This window comes from Aethalodelphis obliquidens, unplaced genomic scaffold (genome assembly GCF_003676395.1).
Source record: "Aethalodelphis obliquidens isolate GAN/ISIS:26980383/991018 unplaced genomic scaffold, ASM367639v1 scaffold8, whole genome shotgun sequence".
Lineage (NCBI taxonomy): Eukaryota > Metazoa > Chordata > Mammalia > Artiodactyla > Delphinidae > Aethalodelphis > Aethalodelphis obliquidens.
This window is the reverse complement of record NW_020837952.1, coordinates 6,565,439-6,585,883: the sequence shown is the minus strand read 5'-3', so window position 1 is coordinate 6,585,883 and position 20,445 is coordinate 6,565,439. Positions and strand designations below refer to the sequence as shown.

The 20,445-nt window shown below is 48.6% G+C and overlaps 2 protein-coding genes across 13 annotated transcripts; one reads left to right on the top strand and one right to left on the bottom strand.

Annotated features, from left to right (window-relative positions):
• Positions 1-45: 45 nt before the first annotated feature.
• IL23A (interleukin 23 subunit alpha) lies at positions 46-5,399 on the bottom strand. 2 transcript variants are annotated; one of them, XM_027106679.1, is made up of 4 exons: positions 1,885-4,819; positions 1,567-1,665; positions 317-463; positions 46-207 (listed from the first exon to the last, which is right to left on the bottom strand). In XM_027106679.1, the coding sequence occupies exons 1-4, from the start codon at positions 2,041-2,043 to the stop codon at positions 46-48; spliced, it is 567 nt and encodes a 188-aa protein (XP_026962480.1). In that variant the 5' UTR covers positions 2,044-4,819. The 2 variants fall into 2 exon arrangements, 1 of the variants encoding a protein (XP_026962480.1); XR_003432839.1 differs by lacking the exons at positions 46-207; positions 317-463; positions 1,885-4,819 and adding an exon at positions 5,287-5,399 and having other exon boundaries at positions 1,347-1,665.
• PAN2 (poly(A) specific ribonuclease subunit PAN2) lies at positions 5,314-20,253 on the top strand. 11 transcript variants are annotated; one of them, XM_027106661.1, is made up of 27 exons: positions 5,377-5,505; positions 6,152-6,562; positions 9,879-10,048; positions 10,160-10,280; positions 10,409-10,486; positions 11,124-11,391; positions 11,807-12,149; positions 12,353-12,449; positions 12,601-12,642; positions 13,645-13,764; positions 13,979-14,098; positions 14,373-14,501; positions 14,629-14,828; positions 14,940-15,085; positions 15,209-15,315; positions 15,530-15,628; positions 15,745-15,818; positions 15,925-16,072; positions 16,512-16,655; positions 16,791-16,850; positions 17,070-17,160; positions 17,770-17,927; positions 18,028-18,171; positions 18,303-18,482; positions 18,610-18,703; positions 18,989-19,186; positions 19,541-20,250. In XM_027106661.1, the coding sequence occupies exons 2-27, from the start codon at positions 6,281-6,283 to the stop codon at positions 19,573-19,575; spliced, it is 3,648 nt and encodes a 1,215-aa protein (XP_026962462.1). In that variant the 5' UTR covers positions 5,377-5,505; positions 6,152-6,280; the 3' UTR covers positions 19,576-20,250. The 11 variants fall into 11 exon arrangements, with proteins under 11 accessions (XP_026962465.1, XP_026962466.1, XP_026962462.1 ...); XM_027106662.1 differs by having other exon boundaries at positions 14,937-15,073; XM_027106659.1 differs by having other exon boundaries at positions 14,937-15,085.
• The last annotated feature ends 192 nt before the right edge of the window (positions 20,254-20,445 follow it).

The following is a 20,445-nucleotide window of genomic DNA, read 5'->3' as shown; positions in this document are numbered from 1 at the left end:
ATTGCTGAGCCGTGGAGGTCTGGGTGCCATCCTTAAGCTGCTGGCTTAGGGGCTCAGAGTTGCTGCTCCATGGGCAAAGACCCTGGCAGCTACAGCCACAAAGGCCTGGAGGCTGCGAAGGATCTTGAGGCGGAGAAGGAGGCGCTGCCACGGCTGGCTGGGACTGGGGCTTGGAGTCTGCTCAATCTCCCAGTGGTGACCCTTGGGCTGAAAGGACACAGGACACAATCAGAGAGGACTCTAGATCCTTCACTCCCCCGCCAGGCCCTGTCTCTGACACCTGCAAGCCCCACTTCTCCAGGCCCCTAGTTCATACCTGCAAGAGTTCCCTGAGGCCCAGTAGGGAGGCATGAAGCTGGCCCACAGGGCCATCGGGGAGTAGAGAAGGCTCCCCTGTGAAAATATCTGAGCCCAGCAGCTTCTCGTAAAAAACCAAGCCTTGGTGGATCCTCTGCAAGCAGGACTGGGGAGAAAAGAAAGCAGTGAAAGAAAACAGATACAGGGACTTCCCTGGTGGTCCAGTGGTTAAGACTCCGTGCTTCCACCGTAGGGGGCATGGGTTTGATACCGGGTTGGGGAACTAAGATCCCGCATGTCACTCAGCGCAGCCAAAAAGAACACCAAAAACAAAAAAGAGAGGGAGAGGAAGAAAGAAAAAGAAAAAAAGGAAGGAAGGAAAGAAAGAGAAAAAAAGGAGGGGAAAGCAAAGAGTGAGAAGAAGGAAGGAAGGAAAGAAAAGAGAAAGGAAAAGAAAAAAGATACTTTCTAATTACTTCACCAAAGACCCATCTGATATTTGCCATTCTTAGAAACGGCTGTGATATGAATGTTTGTGTCCCCAGAAAATTCATATTTTGATATCCTGATCCCCGTGTGACTGTATTAGGAAGTGGGACCCTTGGGGGGTTATTAGGTCATGAGGATGGAGCCCTCAAGAATGGGATTATTGCTCTTATAAAGGAGACCCACAGAACTCCCTAATCACTTCCACAATGTGAGGAGACAAGAAGTCTGCAACCTGAAGAGGGCCCTCACTCAACCATGCTGGCACCTTAATCTCGGACTTGCAGCCTCCAGAACTGTGAGAAATAAATGTCTGTGGTGGGCTTCCTTGGTGGCACAGTGGTTAAGAATCCGCCTGCCAATAGCAGGGGACACGGGTTCAAGCCCTGGTCCAGGAAGATCCCACGTGCCGCGGAGCAGCTAAGCCCGTGTGCCACGACTACTGAAGCCCACGCACCTAGAGCCCATACTCCGCAGCAAGAGAAGCCACTACAATAGAGCCCACACACTGCAACGAAGAGTAGCCCCCGCTCACCGCAACTAGAGAAAGCCCACACGCAGCCACAAAGACCCAACGCAGCCAAAAATAAATAAAAAATTTAAAAATAAATTTATTTTTTAAAATAAAAAATAAATGTCTGTTGTTTGTAAACCACTGAGTCTATGGTTTGTTGTTATAGCAGGCTGAATGGACAAGAACAGATACAACTTTTACTAATTCACCATGGTGTCCAGCTCTGTCCCCAGTCCCCTCTTCCTTGCAGCCCAGCCTCATCTTAGTACCTGACTGTTGTCCCTGAGTCCTTGTGGATCACAGCCATCCTCACACTGGATATGGGGGACATGATTTGTAGTCTCATCATCTTCTTCTCTTGGTAGATCCTGGAATGGAGGAGGGGTGGGAAGAGTAAAGAAAGAAGTACTTTCAAACCCCACCTGGATCCTCAGGCTGTGACTCTCCCTGGAACCCCACTCCCCTGTCCTCTCTTACCCTCTGATGGCTTTCAACCCTCCAGTTTCCACCCTAGGCCACAGAGTCTTCCACTGCAGCCTTGGAGGGCTTGGATAGGCTCCTGTTTGGTCCCAGAGGCTGCCACTCACCACATGTCCCATTGGTTGATGTGCACTCCAGGCCAGCATGCAGAGCTGCTGTGAGAGCTGCTGGCCCCGAACCCAAGCAGGGCTGCTGCCCTCAGGCGCAGCCCGGCCCCGAGCAATCCAGGGTAGCAGCAGCAGCAGCACAGCTCTGCTCCCCAGCATCTCGTTGCCTGCTTCTCAGATCTGGCTGGCTCTGTGCCTTGCAGTCCCTGTGGAATCTCTGTCCACTTCCCCTTGCTCTGAGCCTGATTCTCTTTGTTCTGTGCGTCTCTGGTTTGGTTCCCTCTGTCCTCCACCAAGTTTCTGAGCTGCTTTCTGTAGATTTTCTCCCCTTGTCTCTGAGTCTCTTTTTAAGTTCCCTGCATTGTAAGACCCGCCCTTTATACTAGCAGGTGACTCACAGCAGGTGGGATTCCCCTCCCTGCATCATCTCCCTCCGTGGGGAGCCCAGGTAAGTAGCCTCAGTTCCAGGGGAAATGAGTCGTGTGGTTGCCGTGACTGGAGGCCTGTGATGGGACTTAACGTGTAATGCTCTCCAGGAATCAAAGAGGCTGTAGAAGTGGGTGGGGTGGGAGTAACGAATATTTAAATGAATCTAGTCTCAAGTTCCTTCCTGCTTAACCTTTCCCTCATCTTTTTGCCTCTCTAAGCTATATCTTCCCTCCCTTCAAACCTAATTTCCTCACCCCTGCCTGCCTGAGTAAAAATCAAAACAGAAGCATTCATTTATCTCCCAATAGGATGGCAAGCTCAGTTTGGAATGAAGTTTGGTTCCCACCTGATGTCCTCAATCTAAGAATAAGGGGGCTTCTTAGTCTCTGTTGAGAACGGTGTTATTTTCACTGGGAGACAATGGACATGAAGGCACTTTGTGAACTGGGAAACCACATAAGTTCGGTATAAGGTATTATTGCTCCCTCACTTCAGGCCTCACTCTGGAGGCTAGGAGGGCTGTTGGAAGGAAAGAGCTGTTGCTAAGAACCATCTGATTCCTCAACCTTAGTGGCCTAAGTTTCTTGGGCTCTGTGGGATTCAGGTGATTTGGGGGTGGGGGACACCAGTGTAAGCAAGGGCTAGACATCCAACTGAGATATTCCAGCACCCAGCCCTTCACCGTGGCTAGAAAGTCCAGGGTTCTGGGTAGTTGAAGGTGCACAGTGTCAATGACCCTGGCTGGTCCTTCAGCCTGTTGCATCCATGGGTAAAATCCACTGACACTGATTTCATCACCATCCCTGATGCAACATTCAGTGAAACAGCTGAGACTGTGAAGTTGGGCGTGGGAGTGGAAGGTGGTCCAAATCTGGGACTGCCCCAACCCCACTGGAGGGTCCCAGGACAATCTGGACGTCAGAATGAGGCCATGGATGACCACACAGATGGCTCCCAAAGGCTTTCCAAGAGGTTGACCCTTTTTCTCTGAGAAACACCCTCAATAGAGGTCTCCCTTCTCATAGGACTATTCAAAACTGCCCAATGAAACCTCTGATTCGAATATGACTCTGCAGTAAATCCACCCTTTGGATAAAACATTTGCAGCATCAGAGAGGTTACCTCAGTTTGAGTGAGAAATGGTTTGCCTCTCGTTACACTGGTGAATACAAATGAAATAAGGAAATTGGGGGTGGGGGTGGGGGTAGGGGAGCTCACCTCACTTTTGTATAATGTCTCCCATGCTTTTCCTGCCTCTGGTTCCCATTCTGGGAGCCCTTTAGGATAGGAGATGGAAGGTGAAAAGCAGGAGGAGGAAGTGGAACGCTGGGGGATGGGATGAGAGGGACAAGGGTGAGTTGGAGGCATGGGGCTTTGTTTCACTTCCTGGTGCTTCGGGAGTTGGGTAGGAAGCAAGGTTGGTGGGGCGATTGTGGGACTGTTGTGTGACAGGAACTACTTCCAGGACTAGGTCTGACCTGGAGCTGCAAGGAGACCTTGACGTCAGCAGGACCTCAACCGTTAATGCAAATTATACTGACAAACAGGCCTTTCCAGTTGGATGCCCAGCCGCCAAATCCAGTTGAAGTTTCCCGAGGTGGTTAGTAATGATGGCTTATATCCAACTCTCACTTTACGCCAAGTACTTAGTTTAAGCACTTTTCATATATTAACCCATTTAATTCTCACAACAACACAATCAGATAGGTACTATCGTTATCACCATATTACAGATGAGGAAACTGAGGTGCAGAGATAAGTAATTTGCCTAAGATCACTATTAAGTGGCCAGAATTACAGTGCAGACTCCAGATCCTGCATTCTCAGTCATTCCATTATATTGGACACTGAGGCAACACTAAGCATCTTAATAAAGTAGCTCATTTAGCCCAGGTATATCTGGCATCTCAGGCCCTTTCTCACTGTTGAGCCTTTCTTAGAGACCTCAATATAGAAATTTCTCAAGGGTAGGTACTGTCCCTGTCTCTCAGCACCCATCTTTTTACAAGATTTTAAATCTAGGGACCTCTGAAGTCAGATCAGTTTGAGAGACCCTCTGAGTTAAGGTGTTTTTCTCTCCATCAATGACCTCTGACAAGTCTAGAACCCGTCTGAGTCCTGGAAAACTAAATTCTTGGGTTCTTTTATGAAGGTCTATTTACCAGTCTTTATTGAGAGAGAGAAATGCTTTAAAACTGTATCCTCTATGAGGAATTCCTTCCACCAGAGGCCCTCTATGTGCCCTTTAGAAACTGAGCTAAAATACCCCACAGACATCAAACAACCTGGATCTATTCCAAAGCAGTTCAAGCTCAGAGTTGGACCCCAAGAATCCCTAAGTGCTGACGCTAAATCTGTAAGAGTTTGGGGAAGGCAAATGTCTCAATTCGCTATGCCCTGTCCCTCTGAGGAATAATGTCCAGCTCCACGAGCTAGGGGAATTTGATAGCTGAGGAGTCCTGTTCCCTGGAAATATTACCGGCGCCTCTGGGGAGGGAACAATCACAGATGGGAGTTTCAGACGGTTGCCTTTAGAATCATAGAAGATACAGCTACTTGGGCCGTGTTAGGAGGCCGCCTCCCGCTTCCTTTTTTCTCTCCCATGCCTGGAAATGATAGGAAATGCCAGCGAGTTTCGGGGGTTACAGGGTCGGAGGTGGCGGAGTGCTCACAAGAGCACCACGGGAAGAGGGGGTGGACTGGGCCATACTGGGAATACCCAGCAATCGATTCCCAATGCTTTGCCTTGGGCGCCCCTTATTCTAGTTTCTAAAGCTATAGGGAGCATGAAAGTTCGATCTGCAAGCCTGGGGCTCTCTAATTTTGTTTAAAGAAGGCTTAAAAGAGAAGAGGTTACTTTCTAACGCAACAAACAGGGACAAGGTCTGACTACATTTGTCCCTACCCGCGCCCCGTAGCTCTTGCTTTTGCCCAGCTCCCGTGTCACACGTCTTCTCGCGGGGCCGGCTGTACCTGGCTCCTTCCGATTGGCTGAGGTGAGCCCCTAGCCCTTCCTGATTGGAAGCGACGACTAGGAGTGCGCCGTCTTTTCCGTCGTGGAGTTTGGTTGAACCAGAGGCGCGGGGGAGAATTGGGGAAACTGGAATTTCCCGCGGAGCTGACGGCGCTTGTTCTCCCCCGTACTCGTTTTAATTCCACGCGCTCCAAAATATCCGCCATGGAGAAATCTTGGTAATGACCCAATCCCCGTAAGCATCCCGGGAACACATCTGACCCCTTCCCTAATCCCTCCCCTCCCCGCCGCCGGGGGAGAATTATGGGTAATTGATTTTTCTGGTTCCCCCAGAGAATTCTGGGTAACTAGCTATTTCCATCACGTACCCCTACCCCCGCCCCAACTGTGGGTAACTGGCCATTCTTATTTTCCCCTAGAGAATCCTGGGTAACATTGCAGAGGATTCTGGGAAATTGACTTCTCTTGGTCTCCCCTCTCAACCACCTACCCCCACCCCTAATTCTGGGAAACAAGCACGTTAGCTCCCTCTACCTAACCCCTACCCCCGCAGTTGCTGCTCTTACTACTGATGGTTCAGAGATGAACCAGGCAAGTGAGCAGGCCTGAAGAGAGGTGAAAGGGAAGTCAGGGATTAAGTTAGTGGGGTGGTGGGGAGTACAGAGTGCCTAGAGGAGAAGAGGAAGGGACAGCACTTCTCCCACCTCTATCCCAATGCCCATTCCCTTCCTGCTTGTTCGTCCCGTGCCTAGCATTCTCACATTTTCTGCCTGCATCATCTCCTCCCTGCCGGTAAAACTTGGAACACCCTAAATACAAGTACCTGGGCCTACCCCTGACTCAGCTATCTCTTTCCCTTTGCAGGTCAGGATGTCCATTCTAGGTCCACTGGTGTCATCCTGCTGAAGGCTGGGTCAGGCATCCAAAGGGGCTGTGGCAAGGGAGGGTGTGACACGGGTCTAATCTGCTGCCATCATCATCATCATCATCATCATGAACTTCGAGGTTCTGGACCCTGGACTAGCAGAGTATGCTCCAGCCATGCATTCTACCCTGGATCCTGTCCTGGATGCCCACCTGAACCCCAGTCTGCTACAGAATGTGGAGCTGGACCCGGAGGGAGTGGCCTTAGAGGCTCTTCCCGTCCAGGAGTCAGTGCACATAATGGAAGGTGTCTACTCTGAGTTGCACAGTGTGGTGGCTGAAGTGGGTGTGCCTGTCTCCGTCTCCCACTTTGACTTGCACGAGGAGATGCTGTGGGTGGGAAGCCATGGGGTAAGAACTGTACTCCTTTGTAATGGCTGGACGGAGATGTTGGAGGTCTTTTATCTGGTTTTAACCCAAGAACAGATGCTTTGCAGGGAGCCAGAACTGAGTTGAGGTGATGAAAGTTAACTGGGTCTCCAAGTCAAGCCAAGAGGAGGGGAGTGGAGGGAGAAAGAGGGAGTCATAGGATCCAGAAATGCTTTACATAGGTGTTCTTTTTCAGAAGGCATCCCAGTTCTACCACAATTTGCCCATTCCATGCTTTGATTAATCTTAATAACTGTACACATCAGTTAGCCTATAGCCATCTAAATATAGTCTCTAATGCTCCTCCTCTGTTTTCCATTTTTATAATTATAGAATATTTTCTTTTCTGGCTGTGCCGCGTGGCTTGTGGGATCTTAGTACCCCCAACCAGGGATCAAACCCGGGCCCTGGCAGTGAAAGCGCCAAGTCCTAACCACTGGACCACCAGGGAATTCCCTAATTATAGAATGTTTAGTGCATGTTTCTGCATGTGTTACATGGAATCATTTTGTCTTTGGCTGATTATAATCTCTCTGAGAGCAGTTATCATTGTTAATTTCTTAAACTGTATCAATATTGCCAATATGCTAGGGAGCCCAAAGATTTTGTAAGAAATAACATGGTATCCTTGGTTTACTAATTTACCTTCCATAGGGCGGGAATTGTTTTTCCATTGGAATGAGTGGTTTTTTGGGTAATATACTCAATTCAGTAGGCAGTGTCTACTGACAGGCTAGGCCCAGGGAATAAAGCTGAATAAAATATAATCCTTGCCCTCAAGGAGTTCACAGGACGAGGAAAACAAAAAAACATATGAACAGATAATTTTATGGCACTTTAAAAGAAACTAAAATGTTTCACTTAATAATTATGAATTTAGGATATAAACTAATAAATGCCAGTGTGAAAATACGTACTGAGTGTTGGTGAGCATAGAAGAGGATTAGAGGATCTCCAGAAGGAAGTGACACCTGCGTTGAGTCTTGAAGGATGAGTAGGAGTCAGGTGAAGAAGAGGAGGAAATGCTATCTTGGCAAAAGCAACAGGGTAAACAGTGATTCCCAAGATATTATATAGCGTGATGATTGCGGAGCGCAGGAACTGTAAGCAAGTAGGGTTTACTGGACTAGACGATGAAGCTGAAGAGTTAGACATTTCTTCAGCCAGTGTGTTTTGAGCACCTTTAAGGTGCCAGACCTTGCTCTGGGGTCTAAGTTTGGAATAAGCATTTTAAAAGGCAACACAAATATATTTATGACATATCAGGTGTTGCTTAGAATCCTTAAGAAAAATACAGTGGAATAAGGGAGTTGAGGTATCGAGGGGTGGGAGGTGTTGCTATTTTACATAGTTGGTCAAGGGAAGGGCTCTCTGATAAAGTCACATTTGAGTAGAGACCTGGATGCAGGCCAGGATGTCCATTCTAATCTCCCTAGAAGGGAGGGAGGGAGCCATGCAGATATCGGGGGGAGAACATTCTAAAAAACCTCATATGCTATGCTAAAAGAGTTGAACTGATTCTTCAGTCCACTGAAGGTTTTTATCCAGAAAGACAAGGTCCGGTTTGCATCTTAGGTGGAGTGCTGAGGTAGCAGAATAGAGTTTGATTTAAGGGGAATGGGGCAGGACTCAGTGTGCAGTATGTTGTAGTAGTTCACATAAAATACATTGAAGGCCTGAATGAAGCCCTGTAGAGATTTATCCATGAGAACAGATTTGAGAAATATTTAGGAAGTAAAATAAATAAGATTTAAGTCAACTACCAGTGACTTACTCCACTGAGTAGATCATGGTACCATAGGGAATACAGTTAAGAGGAATTGAAATGGGGTAAAGATGGTGAATTTTTTTTTTAATTTATTTTTGGCTGCGTTGGGTCTCCGTTGCTGCGTGCGGGCTTTCTCTAGTTGTTGCCAGCGGGGGCTACTCTTCGTTGTGGTGTGCGGGCTTCTCACTGCTGTGGCTTCTCTTGTTGCGGAGCACGGGCTCTAGGCTCACAGGCTTCAGTAGTTGCAACACTCGTGGGCTCTAGACCGCAGGCTCAGTAGTTGTGTCACACGGGCTTAGTTGCCCTGCGGCATGTGCGATCTTCCCGGACCAGGGCTCGAACCGATGTCCCCTGCATTGGCAGGTGAATTCTTAACCACTGCCCCACCAGGGAAGCCCAAGATGGTGAATTTGATTTAGGATGTAACAAGTTTGAGGTTCTCATGGGATATCTAAAGAGAGACATATAGTAGGTATTTGGATGTATGAGTCTGAAGCTTGAGGCAGTGGTCTGGGCTAGAGGAGAAAAGTAGGATTCATCAACTTTAAGATGAATGGTTAAAACCTTAAGAGTAGGTGAGATTATCTAGGAAGAAAAGTAGAGTGAGAAGATAGTGGGCTGGGAATAGCCATGTTTCAAGAGTGGTCACAAGGGTTGCACGTAAGGAGAAGATAGTGAACTAAGAGTCAGGAGAGAAACCAGGAGTGGATGATGTCATAGGAGCCAAGGATGGCATGAGTTTCACATTCTCTCTATTCCAGCCTGTGACCCACAGTACACATTTCCCAGTTGGCTGGTAGAGATTATGACTTGACTGTGGGGACTTCCCTGGTGGCGCAGTGGTTAAGAATCCGCCTGCCAATGCAGGGGACACGGGTTCGAGCCCTAGTCCGGGAGGATCCCACATGCTGCGGAGCAACTAAGCCCGTGCGCCACAACTACTGAGCCTGTGCTCTAGAGCCCACGAGCCACAACTACTGAGCCTGCATGCTGCAACTACTGAAGTTCGTGAGCCTCGATCCCATGCTCCGCAACAAGAGAAGCCACCGCAGTGAGAAGCCCATGCTCCACAATGAAGAGTAGCCCCCGTTCACCACAACTAGAGAAAGCCCGCGCACATCAACGAAGACCCAAAGCAGGCAAAAATTAAATAAATAAATTTATTAAACAAAAAAAAAAGACTGTGGAACATAAGAAAGCCAGCTGGCCATTGGAGGATTGGACCCATGTCCCTGACCTTCTGAGCACTGTTCTAACCAACTGAGCCATTACCTATTCAGCAAGGACATTGTGAGGATAAAATGAGGTAGAGTTTATAGAACTACTTTGTAAAGCATTAAACAAACATAAGATAGTATTATCAGTGATTTTATCACTAAGATTGGTGCTCAGCCTTATTCCTTAGTCACTGCTAGCCAGAAAGGCCAGGCAAGAGTGGAGAAAAACTGAGCAATGTCCAGTCTCTGATTTGTATCTGGGATGGCCTTGCCCATCCACTCAGGACGTCTCTCATCTTTTTGTCCACTACAGGGCCATGCCACGTCATTTTTCGGCCCAGCTTTGGAACGCTACTCATCATTTCAGGTCAATGGCAGTGATGACATTCGGCAGATCCAAAGCCTGGAGAATGGCATCCTTTTTCTTACCAAGAACAACCTGAAGTATATGGCCCGTGGAGGCCTTATTATATTTGATTACCTGTAAGTAGTTTCTCACCTCTGGACTGGGAAAGAGGGTCCCTCACAGAGTGGGAAGTCTAGAGAATGGGAAACTTTTGAGACCCTGGCACCTTAGCTTTTCCTCTCTCACAGGCTGGATGAGAGTGAAGATATGCACAGTCTGCTGCTGACTGACAGCAGCACTCTGCTCGTTGGTGGGCTGCAGAACCACATATTGGAGATTGACCTTAACACTGTCCAGGAGACTCAGAAGGTACAAGCAGGGCCTGAGGTTATTGGGGGAAGTATAAGCTGGAAATGCCTGTGATGTGTGCGACCTTTCTGTTCCTTTGGTCTGTGGGAAGAATCATGCTCACTGGTTTCTCCCGCTTCCCTCCACAGTATGCAGTTGAGACACCTGGAGTCACTATCATGAGACAGACGAATCGCTTCTTCTTCTGTGGCCACACATCTGGCAGGGTGACTGACTACGTTCCACTTTTCCTCCCACCATGGGGCCTGTTTCACCAGATATGTGATTGGGCTCTGCCTTTTCCTCATTTCTGGGACTGTAGTTGGAGGGTGGGAGGAGTGGATTGAGTTCCTACTTAGCCATGTTATACTATGAGATTATCTTTCAGCCTGATGTTTTCTGTTGTAAATAGGTATCTCAGAGGCAAAGGGGTAAACAAGAGCTCTCTTTGGGGTCCCATCCAGCTCTTGGCGTCTGTTTTTGCTTTTTTTTATGCTTTAATTGCCTGTATCCTAGAGCCGTAGTTTTTTTTGTTTTGTTTTGGTTTTGTATTTTTTGTTGTTTTTTTTTGCGGTACGCGGGCCTCTCCCTGCTGTGACCTCTCCTGTTGCGGAGCACAGGCTCCGGATGCACAGGCTCAGCGGCCATGGCCCACGGGCCCAGCCGCTCCGCAGCATGTGGGATCCTCCCGGACCGGGGCACGAACCTGCGTCCCCTGCATCGGCAGGCGGACTCTCGACCACTGCGCCACCAGGGAAGCCCAGAGCCGTAGTTCTTTGGGTAGGGGCCTCACAAGGTTGGGTAGGTGGCAGGTCCTCTTCCTGATAGCAGCGTTGACAGATAACCAAGTTCTCTCTTCTTCAGGTTTCCCTGCGAGACCTCCGTACTTTTAAGGTGGAGCATGAGTTTGATGCCTTCTCAGGGAGTCTGTCGGATTTTGATGTGCACGGCAACTTGCTAGCCACTTGTGGTTTCTCCAGCCGCCTCACCGGCCTGGCCTGTGACCGTTTCCTTAAGGTGTATGATCTACGCATGATGCGTGCCATCACACCACTTCAAGTTCATGTGGATCCTGCCTTCTTACGCTTCATCCCTACATATACTTCTCGTCTTGCTATCATCTCCCAGTCAGGTATGAAGGGGATGTAGGATGGGGTAGGAGGAGTTAATGAGTGAAGGGGAACTAGGCACGAGAAGAAGTGTGCTCCCTGGAATTTCTTTGTTGGGGAAAAAGTAACCTTTCTGAGGGATCTCAGGGTCTCACTTAGGTTTGGTAAGAGATTAGAGGTTTTATTTTCTCCGAGTGTGAAGAACACATATACAAAAAATATAGGTAGAGCAGGCAAAGCAACTTTAGAACTGTCCTTTGCTGGGTAGCAAACCTCCCTGTGGTTTATGGGAAGGCATCAGATGGTACTTTCTCTTATCTCTAGGAATGGATTTGGGGCCCATCGTTGCTTGATACCAGGGGAAGAGGGTAGGAAGGGCATAAAAGGATGGCTCCCTTTCATCTTCCAGGGCTCAGTGGGCTTCCTTCTCCCTCCTAGGGCAGTGCCAGTTTTGTGAGCCCACAGGGCTGGCCAATCCAGCAGACATCTTTCACGTGAATCCTGTGGGGCCTCTGCTAATGACGTTTGACGTGTCAGCCAGCAAGCAGGCCCTCGCCTTTGGGGATTCTGAGGGCTGTGTGCATCTCTGGACTGATTCCCCTGAGCCTTCCTTCAACCCCTACTCCCGTGAGACCGAGTTTGCTTTGCCTTGTCTCGTGGACTCACTGCCTCCTCTGGACTGGAGCCAGGACCTGCTGCCTCTTTCCCTCATCCCTGTCCCGCTCACCACTGACACGCTTCTCTCTGATTGGCCTGCTGCCAACTCCGCTCCAGCTCCCAGGTTGTACCTCACCTCTGGGCCAAAAGGAGGGAGGGGGAAAGGGCCAAGATACCAGGATTCTCTGCAAGCCGTGTTATTATTCTACTTCTTTCCTGATTTTTGTCTACTCTCAGTATTTTCTTTTTTTTTCTGGTCCCTTGGGGATTGGGGCTGAATGGGCAGACACCACAACCTTCAAGCCCTAGAACTATGCTACATTATAGGCGAGCACCCCCTGTGGATGCAGAGATTCTGCGCACCATGAAGAAGGTGGGCTTCATTGGCTATGCACCCAACCCCCGCACCAGGCTGCGCAATCAGGTATGTTCAGAGAGGAGAGGGTCAGCCCCCACCCCAGGCCATTGGTGTTTCTCCTGTCTTTTTCCTTTGGTAGTTCTCATTAATTTTTTTAAAATAAATTTTCTTTCTTTATTTATTTTTGGCTGCGTTGGGTCTTCGTTGCTGTGTGCAGGCTTCCTCTAGTTGCAGCGAGCAGGGGCTACTCTTTGTTGCGGTGCGTGGGCGTCTCATTGCGGTGGCTTCTTGTTGCGGAGTGCAGGCTTCAGTAGTTGTGGCACGTGGGCTCAATAGTTGTGGCTCACGGGCTCTAGAGCGCAGGCTCAGTAGTTGTGGCACACGGGCTTAGTTGCTCCGCGGCATGTGGGATCTTTCCGGACCAGGGCTCGAACCCGTGTCCCCTGCATTGGCAGGCGGATTCTTAACCACTGTGCCACCAGTGAAGTCCCTTCTCATTACTATTTGCTTTTAGTCAGTCAGTAAAGGTTTTTTGAAGCCTGCTGAATTGAAGGTACTATACTAGGTGTTAGGGTTCAGAGACATAAAAGATAGGGTCCCTTGCTCTTAAGAAGTTTAGTGTTCGGTTGGTGAAGGTAAGACCTGTGCATAGCAGAAATTATTTATGTTCTATCATTAAATGCTAAAGGAATGTTAGAAGCATTCAGTGCGAGAGCTGTTTAGAGGGAAAACTGTACTCTGGGCTAGAGTGGTCAGGGAGGGCAGTACTAAAAGAGGTGGATGTTGAGCTGGAAAGGTGAAAGACGGGCAAGTAGATGGTAACAGGGGAGGCTTTCAAGATGAGAGAACAGTGTTACTGAAGTCTCAGAAGGCCTGACAGGGATTATGCTGGAGTGGCTGTTAGTATTGGGAAACAGTGAGAGATGAAGTTTGGAAAGGGGCCAGTTGTGAAGCCTTGCATACCAGTGTATAGCAGAAGTGATGCACCGAAAGGGCCATTCTGGGTGGGGTAGTCTGGTGGCGGCATGCTGGACAGAGTGCACGTGGGGGAGCCCAGTGTGGAAGCCATCGGCATTGTCCAGCTGTGATGAGGTAGGGTGGTGGCAGTGGGAATGAAAAGGAAGCAGTGGATGCTGAAAATCCCATGAAATTAGAAGGTTCAGGACTTGGTGATGATAGCTTCAGTGTTGGAATAAAGGTAGGGGGAAACCAAAGACGATTATACACATCCAACGAGGCTACCTCTTTTTAAAAACCCTAGATTCCTTACCGACTCAAGGAGTCTGACAGTGAATTTGACAGCTTCAGCCAGGTCACTGAGTCACCAATAGGGCGGGAAGAGGAACCACATCGCCACATGGTCTCTAAGAAATACCGCAAGGTGCTGGGGGATACCAAGGAATGGGCCTTCTGGGATGTGGGGAAAGGTTCCCGGGGAAGGGGGTCACATGAGAAAGAATTGAAGGGCTCATTCAGGAAGCCTTCACCTATCACTCTGGACTCAGGAGGGAGGTTTGGGGGAAGGTTATGGCTACTGCAAAGATTTAGGGGATTCTGAGGGTGTCTTCCTCTTGCTCAGACTGTTTCTGCTTCAGGTGACCATCAAATACTCCAAGCTAGGGCTGGAGGACTTTGACTTCAAACACTACAATAAGACGCTGTTTGCTGGATTAGAGCCCCACATCCCCAATGCCTACTGTAACTGCATGATCCAGGTAAGGCTGGGTGTTCCTGCGATTTGAACATGGCTACTGCTTTTGTTTTTCTCTGTGGGCCCCCCAACCCCTCGTCTTTTTCCAGGTCTCCCCAGCCAAGTCCACTTAGACCTCCTCTACCATTCTTTCTTGCCCCTCAGCCTTCAGGTCTCCTCTGTGAGCTCTGCTTCTTCAGTGGACTCCAGCTCTGTATTCTCCACCATCTCTTAACCTTCCGATTTCTCTTCCTCCCTGTACCAGTTGTCTGCATCATATCTCCTGCTCTTCCCTCCAGGTGCTCTATTTCCTGGAGCCTGTTCGCTGTCTAATCCAGAACCACCTTTGCCAGAAGGAGTTCTGCCTAGCGTGTGAGCTGGGCTTCCTCTTCCACATGTTGGACCTCTCCCGAGGTGACCCTTGTCAGGTCAGTGCCTGGAGACCTGGGACAATAAAAGGGGAAGGGAGGTGGACAGTAGGCAGGGTCATCACTCTGCAGATGGCCACAAAAATGAAAATAACCCTTTTCCACCAACACACTTCCTGGATTCCAGGGCAGTAATTTTCTTCGGGCGTTCCGCACCATTCCTGAGGCCTCGGCCCTTGGTCTGATTTTGGCTGACTCGGATGAGGCTTCAGGCAAGGGCAATCTGGCCAGGCTCATTCAGAGGTGGAATCGCTTCATTCTCACTCAACTGCATCAAGATTTGCAGGAGCTGGAAGTACCCCAGGCTTATCGAGGTGCTGGAGGCAGGTATGGAATTGGGACAGGAATAGTTAAAGCCCCCATGATAAGCCCCACTGTGACTTAAAGGGTCTCCTAACTCCCTCAGTGTGCATATATTGCCCTCCCCATTCTTAGCAGCTTTTGCTCGTCGGGAGACTCTGTCATTGGGCAGCTGTTCAGCTGTGAGATGGAAAACTGCAGCCTCTGCCGCTGTGGCAGTGAGACCGTGCGAGCCTCATCCACCCTGCTCTTCACGCTCTCCTACCCTGAGGGTAGCAACACTGGTATACCCTGCAGCTGGGTTGGGGAGGCTCCCCCAGATGTCCTGTAACATCAAGGAGAGGGTGTTGGGAGGCTAACAGTGGGTACAGGGAGGACCTGGAATGAAGCATCCAGTTTCCCCTCAGATAAAACCGGGAAGAACTGTGACTTTGCTCAGGTGCTGAAGCGAAGCATCTGCCTGGAGCAGAATACACAGGCCTGGTGTGACAACTGTGAAAAGTACCAGCCCACGGTGAGTGGGCTGTTGCACTGGACTAGAGTCCTGCCATGTTGGGGACTCGGCCATGGTCTCATCTGGGACTGGCTGGGTCAGCACCACCATCCAGCGATCTATAGGGAGTGGGAAGAACTCCAACTGGAGGATGCAGATCCAGGCTTAACTGTTCATGTCCAGGTTTCTCTCTCTGTAGGCCGCCTGCCATTCCTTGTTTGTTTTATCCTCTCAGATTCAGACCCGCAACATCTGCCATCTCCCAGATATTCTTGTCATCAATTGTGAGGTGAACAGCTTGAAAGAAGCCGATTTCTGGAGAATGCAGGCTGAGGTAAGGACTGAGTCTGGAAACAGGACTTTAGGAGTACTTTTTAGTTCTTCCCTCTTTTGACTTCCATATATGATTAATGTTCCTGAGGAATTGGATATTTTCTCCTTTGTGTTCAGGTTGCCTTCAAGATAGCAATAAAGAAGCATGGTGGGGAAATCTCCAAGAATAAGGAGTTTGCTTTGGCTGATTGGTAGGTATTGTCTATAGAGTGGTCAAAGGATTGGACTACGCAGGGGCTTCTCTTGTCACTGGTCAGATCTCCTCAGAACAAATTTCCAATTCTCCTGTCCTGATAGGAAGGAACTAGGGAGTCCAGAGGGCATGCTGATGTGTCCCTCCATTGAGGAGTTGAAGAATGTCTGGCTTCCTTTCTCCATTCGAATGAAGATGACCAAGAACAAAGGGCTGGATGTTTGCAATTGGACTGATGGGGATGAGATGCAGGTTGTTGAAAAACTGGGAAGAGGAGGGGGAATAAGGGAGAGAAGGTCCGGGAATTCCCTGGCGGTCCAGTCGTTAGGACTCGGCGCTTTCACTGCTGGGGCCCCGAGTTCGATCCCTGGTCCGGAACTAGAATCCCATAAGCCGCGTGGCGCGGCCCAAAAAAAAAAAAAAAAAAAGAGAGAAGGTCGGGGCAGAAGCAAGGCAAGGGGAAGGTGGAATTTAGCATAGGGGAAAAAAGGGAATAAGGCCTAGTATTCACCAGTTGTGGGCTTTTCCAGAGTGACTCAGTTCAGTGTTGGGAGTCATAGATGGGCTAGGATGGAAAGAACCCACCCTCGTCCCCCATCCCTATACCCCAGACTCCCTGTCCTCTATCCCCATTCCCCTTCCTTCCTCATCCTTAAACTTAGCTTAGCAGCCTGGGTACCCCCCCTCACAGTGGGGCCCAGCCAGGGCAGAGGAGGAGCATGGTGTCTATGTGTATGACCTGATGGCTACTGTGGTACACATCCTGGACTCACGCACAGGGGGCAGCCTGGTGGCTCACATCAAAGTTGGAGAGACCTACCACCAGCGCAAGGAGGTGAGTGAGGTAATACAGGGCAGGGACACTCCTGGTGGTGGCCACAGTGGAGTCCCAGGTCTGTCCTTATCTGAAGTCTGAGCCAGAATGCTCCAGCCATCACTTTGGCATCACTGTGTCTCTGTATCTCCACAGGGTGTTACCCACCAGCAGTGGTATCTCTTCAACGACTTTCTCATTGAACCTATTGATAAGGTTAGTTGTAATACATTCCGTTCCCCCTTTCATCTCCCTTTTTTTAGCATCCTCATCCTCAGTGCCTGAGAGAGTGCCAGGCAGATTCAGAGGGAGGGATGGGGCCTCAATAATAAAAAGCAGAGCTAAAAATAGCACCTGAGTCCTGTCTTCTCTCTGACTTGGGATAAAGGGAAAAGGGGCATATATGTAGGCCATTAAGTGCTTTTTCTTTTATAGCATGAAGCTGTGCAGTTTGACATGAATTGGAAAGTGCCTGCTATCCTTTATTACATCAAAAGGAATCTTAATTCCAAATACAACCTGAACAGTAAGTGATACAGTGTGATCCAAGGATGTGGGCAATTAGATTGGTCTCAGGAAGAGATCTGGGAAATAGCTTGTTAAGATTAGGACTGGCGACCAGTGTTAATATTTCCAGGGACAGTAGAGCAATTCCTGCTCATCAGGCCTTAAATTTAGAATCTGGAGATACTGAGGGTGTCGAGGGAAGAGGTGATGGGGGGGAAGTGTGATCAAAATGGCTAAGGTTATGATTTTGAGACTAACCATTCTTATCCCCAAGTGAAGATCTCTTTTTTTGGTGATGAACTCCTTATTAAGTCCCTTTTTGATGCCTTTAAACCATAGTTTCTCTGTAACTTTATTTTTCTGGATTTACTAAGGTAAAGTCTAAAGTGAGAATCTTACTTCTTCCTCTCTGTTAACTTTTTTGGCTTTTTTTAGCATATTTCCCGATAATTTTCTGATTTGACCTGTTCTGTCTACCTCCTCTGTCCATCAGACATGATCTTTTTACTCACATGCTTTGATTATTGGGATAACAGTGTAGACCTGGTCTCTGGTAGCCACTCCAGCTTCCCTCCCCTGGTCACTTCCCTCTCCCGAGCCATCTTGTCTTCTGGATTCTCCCTTCCAGTTAAGAACCCCATCGAGGCAAGTGTTCTGCTGGCTGAAGCCTCATTAGCACGGAAGCAGCGGAAGACACATACGACCTTTATTCCCCTGATGCTGAATGAGATGCCACAGGTTGGGGACTTGGTGGGCCTGGACGCTGAGTTTGTCACCCTTAATGAGGTAACCAAGACCAAAAAGGGTGGGGTGTTAGAACAGAACTCTGGGGATATTAGGAGTCATAAGCATTTCTCTGATTTCCTTATGAACTCTTCTCATATAGGAAGAAGCAGAGCTGCGCAGCGATGGCACCAAGTCTACCATCAAGCCAAGCCAGATGTCAGTAGCGAGGATTACCTGCGTTAGGGGCCAGGGACCCAATGAGGGTATCCCCTTCATTGATGACTACATCTCTACCCAGGAGCAGGTAATAGGATGTGGAGATGCAAGTGAGAGAGACCCTCTGCTTATATAGAGTGCCCTAGAACCCAGGGAAGAGTGGCAGGGGGAACTGTGCACCTCGTTTCCTGGGTCGCTTGACCTTTTCTCTATCCCTAGGTGGTGGATTACTTGACTCAGTACTCAGGGATAAAGCCAGGAGACCTTGATGCCAAGATTTCCTCTAAGCACCTTACAACTCTAAAGTCTACCTACTTAAAGCTTCGTTTTCTCATAGACATTGGAGTCAAGTTTGTGGGTCATGGTCTGCAGAAGGACTTCCGGGTCATCAACCTCATGGTTCGGGCAGGGCTCTTTTAAGAGTCTTTCTTTGTGTGTGGGCCCCCCAGGGTATACATTGTGCTTTTGGAAAATGGGAAATTATGGATCCCCTACCTTCAGTCTCCCACTCTTTTATCCCTGGCAGGTGCCCAAGGACCAAGTCCTTGACACTGTTTATCTATTTCACATGCCCCGAAAACGAATGATTTCCCTGCGATTCCTTGCTTGGTACTTTCTGGGTGAGTTGCTCTGCCTTGTAGCTCTTGCTGTGGTCAGCAAGAGCATGAAAATGTGTGAGAGGCCAAGGGGAGTAGCTACGACCCTGGGTTAGTGGTGAGAGTTACTGATGGATTTAATTAGCTTCAGTATCCCTTCTGTGCACTAGGGTTGATGTTTGGCTCTTTCCCTTAAGGGTAGTCAGGGTTTTTTTGTTGTTGTTTATTGGGAGTTGGGAGTGTGAGTAGAGGACATGTCCTTACCTCCCTTTGCTAGGCCCCAAACTATTCCACCTCTACTTTCCCCAGACTTGAAGATTCAAGGGGAGACCCATGACAGTATTGAGGATGCCCGCACAGCCCTTCAGCTTTACCGAAAGTATCTGGAACTAAGCAAAAATGGCACTGAGCCTGAGTCCTTCCACAAAGTGCTCAAGGGCCTTTACGAGAAAGGCCGAAAGATGGACTGGAAGGTGCCTGAGCCCGAGGGCCAGACAAGTCCCAAGAGTAAGGCCTGGGATGGGACAGGGGAAGCTGGACTGGGTGGGTTTTGGTTGTATATGTGAAGATTATACCCACCGTAATAAGAATGATGATGATGTTAACAACAGTACCGCCCCAACAGGTTGTAGTATAAAGCACTTAACAGTTTACAAAGCACTTAATCCTCAAAACATTCAGTGAAATTGATTTTATTATTGAAACTCTCTATTGGTCCTAACCTCTTCTTGCCAAGTTCTAAAATGTTTGGGGCAGGTCCACGCCCTCTTTCCTCTTGCATTTTTCCTTCATAAGAAGTGCCCCAGGTGCTTTTTCTCCACTCATCTTAGGAGTCAATGCTCTTTGTTTTGTCTCTGACAGATGCAGCTGTCTTCTCTTCAGTGCTGGCGCTCTGACCTCACCCTCTCCCAACGAACAATTCCCTCTCCCTTCAGTTTTCTGTGGCCCTAGAAGTGGGAGATGGCTTCCCAAGTTGGCTATACCCTGTCTACTTCCAGAATTGGACTTGCTCAGGGTCTACAGATGGTGCTATTAATAGAACTGGAATGCAGCAGAACTGTTGCAAAGGGTCTAGGAGCCAGATTCCTTTTTCATCCTTTGCAAAATAGTGGGCCAGAAACAGAGTCTAGAATTGACCCAGATGGAAAGTAATTCATATTCTTAATAGATATCCTGGGTAATTAATGCCCAGGCAAAGAAGCTCCTGGAACAAAAACTCTCAGTTTCTAGTTGGCTAAGTACTGAAGTCCAGGACAATGACAGGATACAACAATAGCTCAAGACCTAGCTTAAGTCTGACTGCTTGAGGGTTGCCTGGAGGGGCCAGCATTTAGAGTCTGGTGGTCCCAAGCAAACCAGTGTTGCCAACATTATTATTGCCGAAAGGGCCTTTGGGTCCTAGACAAAGCTTCACTGCTGGCTTCACTCCTGTTGACAGCTGAGAAGCATCTGTCTTCCATCCACTCTCCTGTTCCAGGTTTTGTTTTCTTGTTATTTTTTTAAAATTTTTGTCTTAAACTGCATGTTTTATAAAATAAAAACAAAAATATTATTGAGTGTCATCTATCTCATTAGAAATGTGTGCGTGTGGGGTTCTCTTGACTTCAGCTCTCCTCTCTGTGTTTCTGTTACAACTGGAAAAAACTAAGGCTTTCAAATTTACACCCAGAAATGAAGGTAAAACTCTGGAGTCCAAAATTTAGGATATTGGAGGAGAATGCCTTTCCTGGGCAGTGTTAGGTCTTTGCTGTGGCTGCCTAGAACCC

What these genes read in the sequence shown, in the direction of transcription:
- IL23A (XM_027106679.1), bottom strand. Translation starts at nt 2,043, where the DNA reads ATGCTGGGGAGCAGAGCTGTGCTGCTGCTGCTGCTACCCTGGATTGCT. An exon ending in GACTCAGGGACAACAGTCAG is followed by an intron (nt 464 to 1,566) that starts GTACTAAGATGA and finishes TTTTCTCCCCAG; the next exon opens with TCCTGCTTGCAGAGGATCCA. An exon ending in GCCTCAGGGAACTCTTGCAG is followed by an intron (nt 208 to 316) that starts GTATGAACTAGG and finishes GTGTCCTTTCAG; the next exon opens with CCCAAGGGTCACCACTGGGA.
- PAN2 (XM_027106659.1), top strand. Translation starts at nt 6,281, where the DNA reads ATGAACTTCGAGGTTCTGGACCCTGGACTAGCAGAGTATGCTCCAGCC. An exon ending in AACTCCGCTCCAGCTCCCAG is followed by an intron (nt 12,150 to 12,352) that starts GTTGTACCTCAC and finishes GCTACATTATAG; the next exon opens with GCGAGCACCCCCTGTGGATG. An exon ending in CCTTGCTTGGTACTTTCTGG is followed by an intron (nt 18,704 to 18,988) that starts GTGAGTTGCTCT and finishes TACTTTCCCCAG; the next exon opens with ACTTGAAGATTCAAGGGGAG.